The 16532-nt window shown below is 33.2% G+C and overlaps 2 protein-coding genes across 2 annotated transcripts; one reads left to right on the top strand and one right to left on the bottom strand.

The window, feature by feature from the left end:
- The first annotated feature begins 1743 nt into the window (after window positions 1-1743).
- On the top strand, window positions 1744-3229 carry LOC104250176 (uncharacterized). The gene is made up of 2 exons (XM_009806748.2): window positions 1744-1912; window positions 2003-3229. Exon 2 carries the CDS (start codon window positions 2085-2087, stop codon window positions 2976-2978), a length of 894 nt encoding a protein of 297 aa, XP_009805050.1. The 5' UTR covers window positions 1744-1912; window positions 2003-2084; the 3' UTR covers window positions 2979-3229.
- A 4266-nt stretch (window positions 3230-7495) lies between these two features.
- LOC104250175 (bifunctional phosphatase IMPL2, chloroplastic-like) lies at window positions 7496-8322 on the bottom strand. The gene is made up of 2 exons (XM_070154520.1): window positions 8256-8322; window positions 7496-8100 (listed from the first exon to the last, which is right to left on the bottom strand). Exons 1-2 carry the CDS (start codon window positions 8320-8322, stop codon window positions 7496-7498), a joined length of 672 nt encoding a protein of 223 aa, XP_070010621.1.
- Between the last annotated feature and the right edge of the window lie 8210 nt (window positions 8323-16532).

Here is a 16532-nt window from a genome sequence, read left to right as displayed (position 1 = left end):
TGGTGTTTTGGTATAGCACCACTGCCTGGGCCACCACCCCACTAACTATATATGTATTTTGACTCATTAGATGCAACATCGTGGCAACAACTTACAACTTGAAAGTTGGACCCCTTTATCACCCAAATCATCAGGCAAAAGTCTCCCTCTTTTTAGACTTCCTTTTAATTCTTCCAAAATCAAAGTAAAGGTAAATACCAAAATGGTCATACCTACATTGAATTCCCTTTAATTTCTTAGTCTCCACATTACATGCTTCAATTTAAAGTGGTAACAAGTACCCTTCTGTATTTAATTTCAACATTCTAACCATATCTTCCTTTTTAAATAAAGAATAAATGACATAAATGCACCTTTTCATTTCATTTTCTTTTAATTTAGTTTGATAGATATGCAAAATTCTACACTGCCTATAGTACAAAATAAAAAAAATTACCATTAAAAAGTCCAACCTTAGAGACTGAGGAGTTACTAGAAAGTCTCAGTCTACTTAGAAAGTGGTTGGACAAAGATTTGGTTAAAAAGGTGAAAAAATGAATTTTGAAGATGAGATGAAAAATAGTTTTTGCTCTCGTTTGCCCCTAGATTTCGGCTATTTTATTCAAAAAAATTTGAAAACATTATTTGCTCATGGAATATGATCAGTTTTTGAAAAAGAAAATTGATTTTTTTTCAAGTTTCCAAAAACTGGTTTAGGGCAGGCTTTTTGGCGAAATTTTTTCTTCCACTCATAAATTTTTTTTTTCCAAATAAAATGCATGTTCAAATGCAACTTCAACTTCCCAATTTTTTTTTTCTAACACAACTTCAAAAACTCTTTTTTCACGTTTTAACTAAATATACGTCCAAACGCTAGCTTTGAAAGTTGAAATTGTGTTTGGATTTGAAGATTTTATTTTTCAAGTCTGTAAAAAAATGATTAAAATTTATAAAGAAACAGATATTTTAAAAAAAAATTGAAAAAGAGTTCCCAAATTCTATGGCCAAATGGGAGCTTAATTTCAAGATTCTTCCTTTCTACATATACAAAGAAAAAAAAGGTACCTTTTATTCTTTCCCTCTCATTTGTATTTTCTTACATTGTGATGGTTAAATAATAATGCACTTTATAGAGTACATTCAAAGATCAATTTTTACCAAGTATTTGGTTTTTAATGTTCAAAAATCCAATGTGGGAATAGAGGATCTGTGAAAAGGTTTTAGAAACACTGGAGGAGGGGGAACTCAGCTTTTTAGTGCTGATCATAAGAATTTGATTCTACATCTACATGTGAGAATGTCAGGTAAAAGCATAGTCAAACAAGAAAATACCAAATACAGCCTGGGAATTCTTTCTTCTTTTTCTTTCTATTGTCTAGTACAGTATATTTTTTCCCTCTTTCTCTGTTTTTTTCATTGAGTAGTTTTGTTCAAAAAACCAGCCTTTTCCAGCAACATTGAGTAGCTGTTAGCCTGTTACCTTACCTTCTTTACCTTTTGTTTCATCCTACTAAAGCCTGTCACAATCTTGCTAGTATAAATGTATATATAGTATCATTTTCCCTTCATTTTTATAGGGATCTTTAATACTAGTAAGTATTTTTTATATGTATAATGGTATATAGAGTTGGTCTTTACTTTAGTGACAGTGAAATGAGTCTGTGTAGTCTACTTTTTGTCTGTTTCTCTCTCCTTCACTCTCTATCAAATTCTTTAATTTTTATTTGTTCTTTTTTTACTGCTACATTCCCTATTTTTGTTTTTGTCTCTAATTTAAAGGGACCCTCATCCTTTTCTTCTCCTTTTATGAAGCTGAGTTCATACTTATGTGCAGCAAAATGCATCTAACTCTCAGATCACATCAATCCCTGAGAGGAACATTTTGAAGCAATTCTTGATATAGTTCTGAGTCTTTCTTTGCTGATTAGTTGAGGTATGTTGCTTTTTCTGCTCAATGATACATGCCTTTTGTTACCCCCTTTTTGTGCTCAATTCTGAAAGTCCCTAATTTTGTTGTTTGTAGAATTAAAAATCGAATCTTTGTGCATAAATCAGAGAGAGAAGAAAAGGGGTAGAAGAAATCAAGATTTTCTTTTGGTTACAGTATGAAGGATTTTCCTTCTTGTTTTGGGGAAACTGGGGTTCAAGTAGCTGATTTTTCATCTACTAATAAGGCTGCTCAGAATTTGGTAACCTGTGTGTACCAGTGTAAATTGCGTGGGAAATCTTGTTTGCTAAATGTTACATGGAGTAAGAATTTGATGGGTCAAGGTCTTACTGTTGGGATTGATGATAATACAAATCAGTGCCTATGTAAAGTTGATATTAAGCCCTGGTTGTTCTCCAAGAAGAAAGGGTCAAAGACTTTAGAAGCATATTCTAGGAAAATTGATGTATATTGGGACCTAACCTCAGCAAAGTTTGGATCTGGTCCGGAACCATTAGAAGGATTCTATGTTTGTGTTGTTTCCGAAAGGCAAATGATTTTGCTCCTTGGTGATATGAGAAAAGAAGCTACCAAGAAAACAAGTGCCACCCCTTCGGCTTCTGGTGCTGTTTTTATTGCTAAGAAGGAGCATATATTTGGCAAGAAGGTTTTTGGCACTAAGGCTCAGTTTTGTGATAATGGCAGAGTACACGATCTCGTGATTGAATGTGATACCAGTGGAACCAGCGACCCATGCCTTGTCATCCGTGTTGACAGTAAGCCGATGTTGCAGGTAAAGAGGCTCAGATGGAAGTTCCGCGGTAACCATACCCTTTTGGTTGATGGCCTTGGTGTAGAAGTATTTTGGGATGTTCATAACTGGCTTTTTGGCACATCTGCTGGAGATGGTGTATTTATGTTCAAGACCAGCATTTCAGCTGAGAAATTATGGGCAACCCAGCCCATCTGCGATCCCCAGACACTACATTGGTCTTGGTCACAGAGGTTCCGAGAGGCCCAGTCGCATAGTCTTGGTTTCTCACTCTTTTTATATGCTTGGAAAAACGAATAGGCAATTTGATTGGATTCAACTTAGAGTTCTAACTTATACTTTACGGAGCTGTGATTTATTGACAATGAAATTCAGTTATACTTTCATTTTAAAATGGTTAATTTGTTCTTTTCGTATGTTCAGTTTCTCAAGCTGAGAGCCGAAGAAGACAATTTTGTCCGTTTGATTGTAAATTATTCAACTACAGTTCTTATCATTTTCTTTTCCAATTTCCATGGAGAAGCATATGAAATCCATTTATGCTTGGTCAATGCTTCCTTTTGTTGACTTCTTTTGTATGGCTAAAAAAAATTAACTAGCCATTGGTATCTGTCTTGTTTCAATAAGCTTTTCAGTTGTCCATTTTTGTGTTTGATGCAGGCAGAGTATACCCAAATACAGTCCTATATTGATGGTTATAGCTAGAATGCTAACAAGATATACAGTTTTTGTTTTACTAAGTTAACCTTGACATGACCACTTACATGCAGGTGGTTCTATGGCTAATGAAAGTTGATGAACTGAGATGCTGTAGTGGTCTCAGCATATGCTGTTTGCTGCAGGCTATGTTATGTAAATACATCATAAGAGCATATAGCTGATATGACCCTAGATGCAATATAAGGATAGTGGTATGTGCTGTATCTTGTTAGCCTTTTATGTATTTGAAGCTTAGAGGGATTATGGCATTTGATTTACTGCATTGAGATTTAAGAGAGTTCAGTAAGCCTGAATACTGCTGTCTACCTACCAAAATGCTAAGTCCATATCTCCGCAATCCGAAGTGAGAATAGCTGATGTTTGCTAACTGGTTCTTTGCCTGCTGTGTTAACTGATCTGTAAACGAGACAGCTTTCCGGGTGTTTTTAAGCATGATTAAAAATGTACAGAAGTTTAACATGCCACTTATCTTGGACACTGTATATGTCCACTTATCCCTGGGAAGCACAAAATAATCTTAGCAGATGCAATCTGATACAGTATTCCAGTTAGATTTCTCCGTCTTTTGTTTTTCTTTTATGCAAACTTTCACTTGCCTGACCCAATAATGGACAGACAACTCAACTAAAAAGGTCAGCTTTCTCTTTCCATTTATTTGTTGCCCCTCTTTCCTTATTATTGATGTCTTTCACTTATGTGTAGCTGAAGCAATAGGTTGGGTTTTTCCCATAAATCCCATTTTCTTCTTCAATATCATGGTTCTTCCTTCCCATCCTTTCAACTTTTCCATAACACTTTCTAGGCATGGCAGCGTGGGATCATTGCAACTGTTCTTTTTCGAAAAGTTAATATTTTGTTTTCTAATTCTCATGTTGGCAGTTAATTGTTTCTTTGAAACAGAAGACTTAGATATTCTTGATGCTTACATGATAGGAGTTGCTAAGAACATTTTGTGCGAATGATAAAAAGACACAAATAGCTATATTTTGTAATACATTTCGTATATTAGTTGTTATCTTGTCAAATATTCCATTTAACTTCTAAAACTGTTTTGCTTTCTTCCTTAATGTGTCTTTTTGCATCAGTATGCTAGTTTTGTTCTTTCAGTTAAAAAAAAAAAATCCAAAACTATCTTGCTTCCACATTTCATTTTTTAAGACAGTGATGTCCTAGCCAACTATTGTGCACCTCGAATAATCAGCCCGGAGTCTGTTATAACAAGTATAGGTGCTAGGTAAAAATACCCACCAAGGTTGGAGCTGATAGCTCATACTAAGTGTTGTAGCTACTACTAGCTATGATATAAATTTGGGATCTCGAGATTGGTATTACTATGTGTCAACCACTCAGTCATCCCTTGGATACTACACAATGTCCTTTTATGTTTCTGCGGTTTTACTTATTAGAACCGATGCTACCTGAGTTCACACTGAGGTAGAGAGGTGAAGAACAAGCATGAACATGGTTTCTTGCATTGAACTTTTTGATTTTCAGATCTCCAATATGTTTATGCTGGAAATATTGTAATTATGGTATTTTCTTTAGTGTCTTTTTTGATGGAGACAATTGCGAGAGGGAATTCAAATATTTAAGATTTCAAGTGATGTGTTTTCGCGTGTCACTTGAAATGAATTCAAAGTAAGAGCTGAAATGAGCTGTGTTTTGAGTTAGTTTTCAATTGATATTGTCTTAGGTATGTCCAAATAGGTGAACATGATTATGAATTCAAAAGACATAGGGCCAAATCCTTCCATCCAAACAGGCCCTAGTGTTTTTTACAAGTTTTAGTATTTGCGCTAATCCACTATGTTGATGCCAATATAAGATCTCTCCAGAGGAATTTCCAGGATATGTCCATAACGTCTTTTTGTGATGAAGAGAGAAGCTGAAGGATTGAGGGAGTTGTTGGCAGTTCGTTACATGGATCCATTTAGCTCATAATGAGCTTGTTTAACGGCTTCATAGTTTAGTTTGCTGTTGCTTTCTTGGCCTGACAAGGAGGGCAGTGTGCAATCTTATGTATCAATAGAATCTTCCATGTTTTATTTTGTTTATAGTAGGCAAGCCAATATCAAACATGCTTTGTTTGTTTTATGAGTCAGTAAACGTCCACTACTGGTCAGAGTGTTGGGAGTAGGGAAAACTCACTGTTGGGGCACTGATTTATCATTGTAGCCCATTTATATGCCTCTGTAGATGAGCCAACAGATTAATGCACGAGTCAGTTTCATCTTAGCTCATGCTTTTAAATTTCTGAATTTGTTGAAGGCCTGAGTCTCATACCTGGAGCCTTGAAATGTTATAACTGAATTCCTTCTACTTTCTTGCATAAGCTAACATAAACTAAAGTCATCTGAGATACTGTTCCATTGCATCGTTTACAGTATCCAATATTATTTGGAAATTTATTACATTATCAAGTAGTTAACTTGTGATATTAGAATCAAAGGAATAAATGCGTTACTTTGCATATTAGGAAAAAACTATGCAATTCAAGAAAGACTCATTGTTAAGTTCCATATCTAGCAATTTTTTAGGTTTGGCTGGAAAACCAGTATGGCCTTGCATTCAATCTAACTAGGTTAAATTCATCTGCTCGAAGTACACATGATTTCTTCCTTGTTATGAATTGCAGTAAGCTGTGACTTGATTCAAATTGTAGTCTAAGCTGATATAAATGTATCTTTGGCTAATATAAAGGTCTTTGTTGTATGATGGATAACTTTCTAAATGATTGCAGACATTTCTATGAAAATTTGGCTAAATGGAATTCAGATAATCCCTCTATGTGCCCATGTTACATGCCTTATTTGTGTGAAAGGTGGGCTGCTGGGCTTTTCTTATGTTTTGGCTTCTTTTTGGGAGAACTTGGCTCTCAGTATTTGACTATATCGTTGACTTATGATGTAATTTAACGGATTCTGTTATTTATAACAACTGTACAAGTTGTTCTTTATGAAGTTTAAGTGTGGATGAATTTTAGTCAGCTTTCTTGATGTAGAAAAGGAAATAAGGTATTTTTGTTTCTGCGTCAAACAATCTGCTCTTGTTTTGTGAGCGGGTTATAGCACCCTATTCTGCAGAGCACTTCTGAATATCAATGCCTCTGTATTCTTCTGAGTTCAAGATTTGAATCATCAATCTCATTGCTTAACATGAGAAGTTTGTAATTGCTGCAACTAAGTGATGCTTTGTCGCAATTGATTTTCTTATTTGCTTAAAAAAGTGCAGGTAGTGATGCATACTTTTGTGCAAATATCTACTTTTAGATCATCTAATGTCATCTTTTAACAAAAAAATTCTGGTTTCTGGAGTTCTTTTATTTTTCAGTGTCCTGTCATAATTTCGAAGGAAGTTCTCAGAAGTTTAGCCATGATATTGTCAAATCTACTTAGTTCTATTATCCTTTTTTGAGTTTTTGGAACAAAACAATTCTTCAAAATGAGCAGAATGGTAGTAATCATCTGTGAAGGTAATGAAGCACACTTTTGAGCAAAACTTATGAGTTACACTGAGATATAAATAGCCCTGCAGATTCCTACTAACTCATGTTAATATTCATACTTTCTTTTGCTGCAACATATTATTTTCTGCAGTAAGTATGATCTTTTCATGTTCAAATTTTGTGGAACAGTAGCCGCCATTTGGTTTGTATTCCTAACATAATTTGTACAGTGAGTTTAGCTTCAATCTGGAATTGTTATGCTAACCTCTATCTCCTTTTTTTTTTTTTTTTTTAATTTTATTTATTACGTACTAACACTTATAAAGGATACGATTTTCTCGAGTCGGGAGACTCTTTCCTCTTTTACTTCACATAGCTTTTCACTCCTTTCTCTCGTAATGTACAAATCGTTATTTGGCGGAGCTTATTCAGTTCTATCCCAGGCCCCACTCGGGCGTTACACTAGTTTATTATTGTTCTTATTCAGTTCTACATTTGTCAATCCAAAGTCACATAAACATATGCGAAATAAAATTGCAAAAACTAATTCATTACAGGTTGAGGTTACCAGTTAGATCAAGGGAAATAATCCAAATATAGTAGCTAAAACTAATTCTCTACAAAATTGCATAAACTATATGAAATAAACCAATCACTGTGATAGTGCAGAAATAACACGTTGATGTATGTTTTTTCCAGCAGTAGCCACAATCTTAAACCCACCGTCCGGCACCGGAGTTGAAGCATCCCAGAGAAGCTCACGCCCTTCCCAATCAGTAACAACGCCGCCGGCGCCCTCGACCACCGGAACAAGTGCGAGAAAATCATAAGGATCAAGAGCACAATCCACTACGACATCAACAAAACCCGAAGCCAATTCACCAAAAACGATACAATTCCCATTGAATAACCTCTTACCCACCTTCTTCGAAAGACAATCATAGGCTCTTTTTGCATCGTCGTTGTAATTTGGAACCTTCAAATGAACCCTAGTTTTATCCAAATCACAACAATCGAGTGTAGAAACTTTTTGGCCATTGATCGTCGTTCCTTTCCCCTTGATCCCAATCCACCTGAGTTTCAAAATTGGCTGATCAATGCAACCAATAATTGGCTTTCTATTGTAAACCAAAGCGATGAGAATTCCGAAAGCAGAGTTGTCTTTACCCACGAAACTCGAAGTTCCATCAATTGGGTCCAAAACCCATATGAATTGATTAGGAAGAAGAGCATTATCGCGATTGTGCCAACCGGTTTCTTCACCATAAATCGAATGGGAAGGAAAAGCTTCTAGAATCACGGAGACTATGGCCTGTTCAGCTTCCACGTCAGCGCGAGTGACTGGTCCATCGCCGTCTTTTTCTCTGAACTGAATCTTGCGGCGTTGGAGTAATATTTGCGGACTACTTCACCTGCCGCATCAGCAGCTTTGTTGGCAATTTGGGAAAGTTGATTTAACTCCATGTGGCTCTTAGCCATTGTTGTCCGGTCAGTTCAGTGTTCTGGGCCTGGACAGAAGAAAAAGAAGGAGATGATTTCAGCCGCTGGTAATTGTGTGAAATGATGACACTGTAAAACATCTACAAGAAGGCAGAATTCTTCATCTTTTTGGTAAGCCAAGTCATAATCCTAAACAAACTCGGAAGAATAGAGTCCAAGTTGCCATAAATATAACTTTGAGAAATTGAACATATAATAGGAATGGGCAAATTTTTAGCCCAAAAAAATTGGCATTTGATAGCCAAATCTCAAAGAAAAATTTCGATCAGTCACGGTAAAATCTTAAACTAAATTGAAAAAATGTCATCAACTTTCAGCGCGATGAAACTGCAACCTTCTTCGGTTTCCTCCCGTAAGATCCATGAAAAAAACGTTGCGTTCATTATTCAATTCAATAAATAAGAAACAATAGACAACTATAATTTCGTTGAAGGTGTGGGAGCTGCTTATGGAACAACGAAAAGTAGTGTTGTCACACGGCTAATTCGTGGTGTTGATGGGTGAATTCATCCTACATTTTTTTCTTCCCTCTTTTCTTCATGTTTTTAATTATATAAATAAGTTTAATTTCCATCTTTTATATATATATATCCACAAGAAATTGTGTGTTATACTCCGATATATACAAAGATGAAAGATAAATTTTTAATATACATTTAGATATACAAAAAAGAAAAATAAACTTGTGATATACAGCTTGGTATACACATTACTTGATGTGTCACGCAATATAATATACAAACAATACAATTGTTTTTTGTGATATACATTGATAGAGAGACAACAATAAATTTTAAATAATTATATTTTTTAGATATACAAAGAAGGGGAATAAAATTTTAATTTTACATTCTGAATACACAAAAGAAGAAAAATAAAGTTATGATATACATGTTATTGTTGTGATATACTTTTATTGGTTTTTTGATGCCAATATTTATAACTAGGGCTTTTTTCTGCTAATTATGTGGTCAAAATAGCACGGTATAGCCAGTTTTCGGACTGACCATTCAAAAATAGCCACCGTTTACGAAGTCAATGAAAAATAACCACTATTTTGCTGCAACAGAGACCGGTCCCGCATAATATACGGGAGTTCGGTGCATCTGTGTACGAACTCCAGCATATTATGCTGGACCAGTATACTTTGCTGACTCCTGTATAATATACGGGAGACTGGAGCACCGGTGCTCCAAACTCCAGTATATTATACTGGACATTTATACTTGCTGGAACTCCAGTATATTATGCTGGAGTTCTAGTGTACTTATGCTGGAACTCCAACATATTATACTGGAGTTCCAGCATAGTTATCTTGGAACTCCCGTATAATATGCTGGAGTTCAAACATACTTATGCTGGAACTCCAATATAATATACGGGCGTATTTTTCGGGTTTTGAACAGTGTTTTCGCTCAGATTTATCTTTACATGAAAAGTGGCTAAATTTCGATTACTTTTGAAACTGTGCTATTTTTGAATGACCCGTTGTAAATCTGACTATTTTTAAATTTCTCCCTATTATGTGTGTGCCAAAATCTCAATAACTTTTCTAGTCCATGTCCAATTATATTTCTGAGCCCGCAAAACCTACCCTCATTGCTTAAGGCTTTTCCTGACCCAATATAGGCGCGGCGAGTTCTTTTAGCAGTAGTAGTAATTCAATGAATAGCTTCTTTTAATTTGGGACGAAAATATATATCTTTTTTCTTAATTAACATAAAACATTCACAATACAATAAAATTAAATGGCGTAAATACCCTTGTGTAAAAATTGATGTCAATCATGATAAAAGAAGTGGCTTTTCTTTTTCTTCTTATTAGAAGCAAGAGTAGATTTTATGAATGTTCACAAAAAAAATCCTTATATTTTACACTTGAATAATTCTTAGCTCATGCACGAAGTGTTCTTCGACTAGTTTTAAAATAAAGAAAAGATGCGTGTATACTGTAGCCTTTTTCTTTGCATTAACATAGAGATGTTATGAATTGTTTAAGAGAGTGGATGCCCATGTTATGGATACTATTTCCTTTACTGCAATATTGAGTACAAGTTATTACCTTCACTTTTTAGGTCTATAAATAGCCTTGTATAAAGGGAAAACACACACAATTGAAGCGGGAAAGCTCCTCCTTCTTTCTATCTCTATCTCTATTTCTTATTTATGTTTTAGTAAATTTCTTTTATTTTAATAAAATAATGAATAGTAAAAGAAATATACGAGATGAATCAAGCAACCTAAAACGTTTGAGAGGGACATGTCGAGTGAATTATTATAACAGCAAATTAGGGGAATGGCCAAGTAAATTATCTGTAATTTTCCTGTCCTGTATTTCATGTAACAATTATTATTATTATTTTTCTTGTTTTTTTGTGACAATTACATGACATTTGCCATTGCCAAAAGAAAAGGTAACATAATCAATAATACATGATTTTTACAAGACCTAACCACCATTTATTTCTTGTCATAATGTGTCCCCATATGTTGATTTTAGCTTGGACCCGTGTGCGGGGGGGGGGGTTGGGGGTGTTGGGCATGGGTGTAGGGTTGAAGTCACTTTCACAATAATGGTAAATGACACACATGAAATTAAATGGTGATGGGGAAATTTATCCTCAAGCTGTACCAGCTAGAGCCTCCGTAGCCTCATAAATTTTTGTAGTTTACCTTCTGTTACTACTCCTTCAATATCAAGGAAAGTCACATTGATTCGACATATATAACTTGTACTACATTGTTCCTTTACCAAATTTAAGTTCTATATAATAATGATATAACAAAAAAATATTTATTTGCATCATCATATCACTTAAAAAATAATTAGAAATAACTCTATTTAATACGAGGTTAAAATCTATAGATTAATAATTTAGAATAAATAGTACTAGTAGTAAGTAATTTGTTACTACTATAATATACTAATATCTTCTCCAAACCACAGAAATTGCATAAGGAGTATTACATTGAATTGACGCCGGGAATCAGTTGACAGGTAGACAATTCATAAGGACCACACTACACTTGAAATGTGACTCACAACAGGTGTCTCGCTGCTATTCTCTCAGCAAATCACTTCGCAGATTGGCACATCATTTACTACACTAGTATACGTATATGGCTTGGCACATTCATAAAAATAAAAAAAAGAATCCATCAGGTGCACTAAGCTTTGGTTACGTGCGAGGGGAAGTATCGGACCACAAGGGTCTATCGTATACAGATGCGGACTTAGGTATAAACTTGAGGGGTCACAGGACCCCGTAAACTTCGGCAGAGATCTTATATATTATATGTGTATACCTTGAAAATGGTTAATTCAAATCACTTGGCACCGTGAACACTAAAAGCCTTTAGGAGGCACTAATTGAGCAGAATACTGGTGCCCCATCGCGTTAAAATCCTGGGGTCCGCCTCTGATCGTATGCGGCCTTACCCTGCGTTTCTGCCCACAGCTTGAACTCGTGACCTCCTGATCACATAATAGCAACTTTACCAATTACGCCAAAGCTCCCCTTAAAAAAAATAGAATCCATCCTTCATAAAAAAAAAAATCCCTTTGATCCTTCAGTGGTTTGAGTTAACAGAAGGAGATACATTAATTTGAATTAGCATTAAAAAATGAGGAAGTTCTATATTTATGGACAATCAGTTAGATCACAAAGTTAGATCACAAAGAAGAAATAAGTCCATTTGAATTTGGGTTAAAGAGCAAAAGCATAGATTTTCTCTTTCTTTTTTTCTTCCTTCGATTGAAACAAGCCAAAATGACATTAATCTTATATTATATTTTTCTTTAGATTTCAAATGAATTTGACCTCGTTCGCATTATAAGAATTAGAAAGGTTAAGCTGTTGTGTTTTAGGTTCTTGGTTCAGATTGCCTAGTGTGAGTAATTGTAAAACTTAATTTTCGTCGACTAGTGTTTGAAACGCCTATTGATTATTCTACCCGATGTCCGAGTAGTGCTAGATTCTCTCCCATCTTTAACGAGAATGAATTTTATTTCTTTCATTCTAGAAATTCCACAAATTATTAAATGAAATACTTAGCATTATTACAACTGAGATTTCGTCCTACTTGGTGTTCATATATATTGCTAAGTTTGACCGATATCAACTATGACAGATGGAAAACAATTGCGCATGTTCTAATACTAGTTAGTGAAAAACTAAAAAAGTTCCTAGTTCATCACTCTTTGAGTATTCGATCCGGTCCAATTGCTTAAAGTAGATCAAGGAAATTAGGCATATGAATTAGATTGGCGTGAATTTGACCCTTTGCATGTATCCCTCATGAATTTATTATTAATGGATATTTTATGTCGATATTTCCTAATCAAAATTTTCAACTAAGCCTTTCAGGTATAGTATTCTGAACGAGCTAGCTATACTCCAACTAATACGATCAGACATTCAGTTAAACCAGAATTATATATGAGTTGCATTTGCCTTCAGAAAGAAAATAAAACACAGTGTCAAAACTAAATAGAATATTTTATCAATTAATTTTGCTTGGTCTAAAGTGTTAGAATACTTTATTCGAAATCAGAAAATCAGATAAGCAAAGAAGCGTTAGTTCAATCAACAAAACATAAAATAATTCCGAGCTCATAAGTTGTTTGTGTGTCATTAAGGAATTAATTTAATCCCCTCACTGTTGCCCAAGGTTTTGAATTAATTCCTCCCAGGATAGAACAGAATGACTGACACTACAAATCATAGAACTTCAGCGAACTTAACAAACGGAGCAAATCACACTCGACACTTATATTTATTTGAAAAATAATGCAACAATGTAGAAAAAAGGAGAGAACTGCAATTCAAAAGGTACTTCTTTCATTTCCTATTCACGCTCATTCACGAAACCTAACATAAATGACCTACAAACTATCAACCAGTCAAATTAATATCTTTCTCTTCTTCTAACATGGCGTAGAGATGTAGAATTGATTTTTCAACGACTCTTCAAATATGATAATACAGGAACTAACTATTTCGATTCTCAGTCCATGATATGTTTCTTGACTTTACTTGCATAATTATTCTTGTCTTGTAGGTATCCCTCGTAGAGGCGGATCCAAAATTTTAAGTTTATGAGTTTCTATAATAATCTCAAGTTAATCTACATGTTAACTGAACCAACGAACTGGGTTCCAAGCTAAATATTCTTATACTTTTAATGAATTTTTTAATACAAATACAGAGTCTATGCAAAAGTTACTGGGTTCACGGGTACCCGTAACCTTTGCTCTAGATCCGCCCCTGATCTCTCATCTCAGATTAAAATTTATCAGCAACGAGCTACCACCATAAACCATATAGAGACATAATATGTGTTATGCACATAGTTTTTTGTTGTTTGATAATGGTAGTGTTCGGACCAACTTACACGCACTACAACTAATTCCATCATGTATCTGCTATCTTTATCAGCATAGGTATCGAATAATTTATCCACCAAAGCCTAGAAAAATAAAAAAAAATAAAAACTTCATGTTTTTGTCTTCTTTTGGCAGAGTCAATTACTTAAATGGTCACTCAACTATCTCAAATTATCTCCTAAAGTCACTTTACTTACGTTTGTAACAACAAAGTCACTAAACTATGCATATTGCACTCAGAAGGTCACTCAACTAGATTTTCCAAATTTTAGATAGTCAAATATCTATTTTACCTTCTAAATTATAAATATTTATCTTCTTTTTTTAAAAAACGTTTTTAATATTATGATTTTCTCTTTTAATTTATATTATGGACTTACCTATAGAATAAATAAATATTATTTATAAATTAAAAAAATAGAAAGTATTTAAGCATATATAGTGCTGGAATAACAAAATAATGAACATAGTAAAAAAATAATTAGAATAATATGTTAGTAATAATAATTTTAGTATTAAAAACAAAAATTCAAAAATTTATTTGCACAATTCAGAATGAAAGAAAATAAATATCGTAAAATATATATTCCATGCACGTAATATAAAAATAATTATTTAAATAAAAATATTTTTATAATATACATTATATATTCTTGAAAATTATGCTCAATTATATTATATATATTCCATGCACGATTTAACATAGCTTATTTTACCATATACAGATAGTTCCTCTGCTTTCCAGTGATATAACTTTGTGTTGTCGGAAAGTTGGTAGAAATATAATAATATAATTGAGCATAATTTTTATGAATATATAATGTATATTATAAAAATACCTTTATTTAAATAATTATTTTTATATTACGTGCATGAAATATATATTTTACAACCTTTATTTTTATTCATTCTGAATTGTGTAAATAAATTTTGAATTTTTGTTGTTAATACTAAAATTATTTTTACTAACATATTATTCTAATTATTTTTTTACTATGCTCATTATTTTGTTATTCCAACATTATATATGCTTAAATACTTTCTATTTTTTAATTTATAAATAATATTTATTTATTTTATAGGTAAGTCCATAATATAAATTAAAAGAGAAAATCATAATATTAAAAAGTTTTTTTTTAAAAAAAGAAGATAAATGTTTATAATTTAGAGGGTAAAATAGGTATTTGGCAATCCAAAATTTGGAAAATCTAGTTGAGTGACCTTCTGAGTGCAATAAGCATAGTTCAGTGACTTTGTTGTTACAAACGAAAGTAAAGTGACTTTAGGAGATAATTTGGGATAATTGAGTGACCATTTGAGTAATGGAGTCTCTTTTGGTATAAACTTCTCTTACTTAGCCATAATTAATTACTACGTACTAATATTTTTTCATCTCACTAAATTATACTTAATTATGGTAATTAATATGGTTTGTTAAGGATAAGTTTCCACCTCTCGTCTATACTCTCTGTAAACATTGGGAGCAATTTTGTTCCTGTGATCGATACCTCAATTTCGTAAGTGCACTGAATTTTTACATGGTTTTTTCACGTAAAATCTTGAGGGAGGACCCAAAATGAAAAAGGGTAAACGAACCGATTTACAATAGAAAATCTTTTCAGTATGTTAAATTTTCTTATAGCAATTGAATAGTTAACTAATATCGAAAAATACATAACCCACTATGGGTGTGCTAGCAACAAAATTAAGAAGAAAAAGAACTGTTTCTGAAAAGCGTGAAATTGCTTCATCTGCGTCACACAAGATGCTCGCATAGTTGTTCACGTCCTACACATAAAGGGCTTTATTGGCAACAAAACTTTTAATTAAATAAAAAGTGACGCCCAAATTTATTCAGTGGCATCCGTGCCATTACTCAGGGTTAGGGTGTTCGGGGTTCGGTTTGGATTGATTTTTCCCTTAAAAGAAATTAAATGAAGTAAGTCAGTTTTTCAATATTAGAACCAAACCAAACCAATTAAGTCAGTTTTTTCTCGATTCGGTTTATGTCGGTTTTTCGGTTTTTTCAATTATTTATCGATTTTTTCTTAAATATAAGACATACACTACCAAACACATATTCCGACGACCACATTTTCAACGTAACACTATCAAATCAATTGCTCTTTAAGAAATTTATTATTTACCAAGATATATGGATGATAATTGAATCAAATAGTGATGAATAATTTAAGGACTCAATTAAAAATATATTATTTTTAACACGAAATAGATTCTTACACTTAACAAAAGAAAATTACCAATCAAACTAGAATGTAAAGGTAAAGAACTATGCTAAAAGTGCAAACTATTAATATTTACCATTAAATTTTTGAAACTTTGTACAAAAATATACATATATATAGGTGAAATAATAAATTTGAAATAGCTACTCCTACAGTCAGTTTGGTTCGATTTTTTCTGATTGAAATCAAAACCAAACCAAATTTGATCGGTTTTTTAAATTCAAAAGCAAAACCAAACCAAATAAAAAAATATCAGTTTTTTTAGTCGGTTTGGTTTGGTTTTCGGTTTGGTTCGAATTTTCGGGTTTTTATGAATACCCCTAATACCTTGTCAATAAAAATTTATTCGCACTTGACAATTAGACCAAATAATGAATAAAAGATATATGGATTTCATACATACATTTATGTATTGCACTTTAATTAAAATTTGTTTAGTTTAAACATTTAATTAGCGTTTGGACATAGATTTGATTGAAACTTGAAAAAAGAGTTTTTTTGAAGTTGTGTTGAAAAGTAATTTTTAAAAGTTAAAGTTGTATATTGGACATGCATTTT

This window comes from Nicotiana sylvestris, chromosome 1, assembly GCF_000393655.2.
Source record: "Nicotiana sylvestris chromosome 1, ASM39365v2, whole genome shotgun sequence".
Taxonomy (NCBI): Eukaryota; Viridiplantae; Streptophyta; class Magnoliopsida; order Solanales; family Solanaceae; genus Nicotiana; species Nicotiana sylvestris.
The sequence above is the reverse complement of the archived record's forward strand: the minus strand, read 5'-3'. Positions and strand labels throughout refer to the sequence as shown.

Coding starts and splice junctions, on each gene's coding strand:
- LOC104250175 (XM_070154520.1), bottom strand. CDS start 8,322: ATGGCTAAGAGCCACATGGAGTTAAATCAACTTTCCCAAATTGCCAAC. Junction 8,101..8,255: donor CAAAGCTGCTGATGCGGCAG/GTGAAGTAGTCC, acceptor TTTATGGTGAAG/AAACCGGTTGGCACAATCGC.
- LOC104250176 (XM_009806748.2), top strand. CDS start 2,085: ATGAAGGATTTTCCTTCTTGTTTTGGGGAAACTGGGGTTCAAGTAGCT.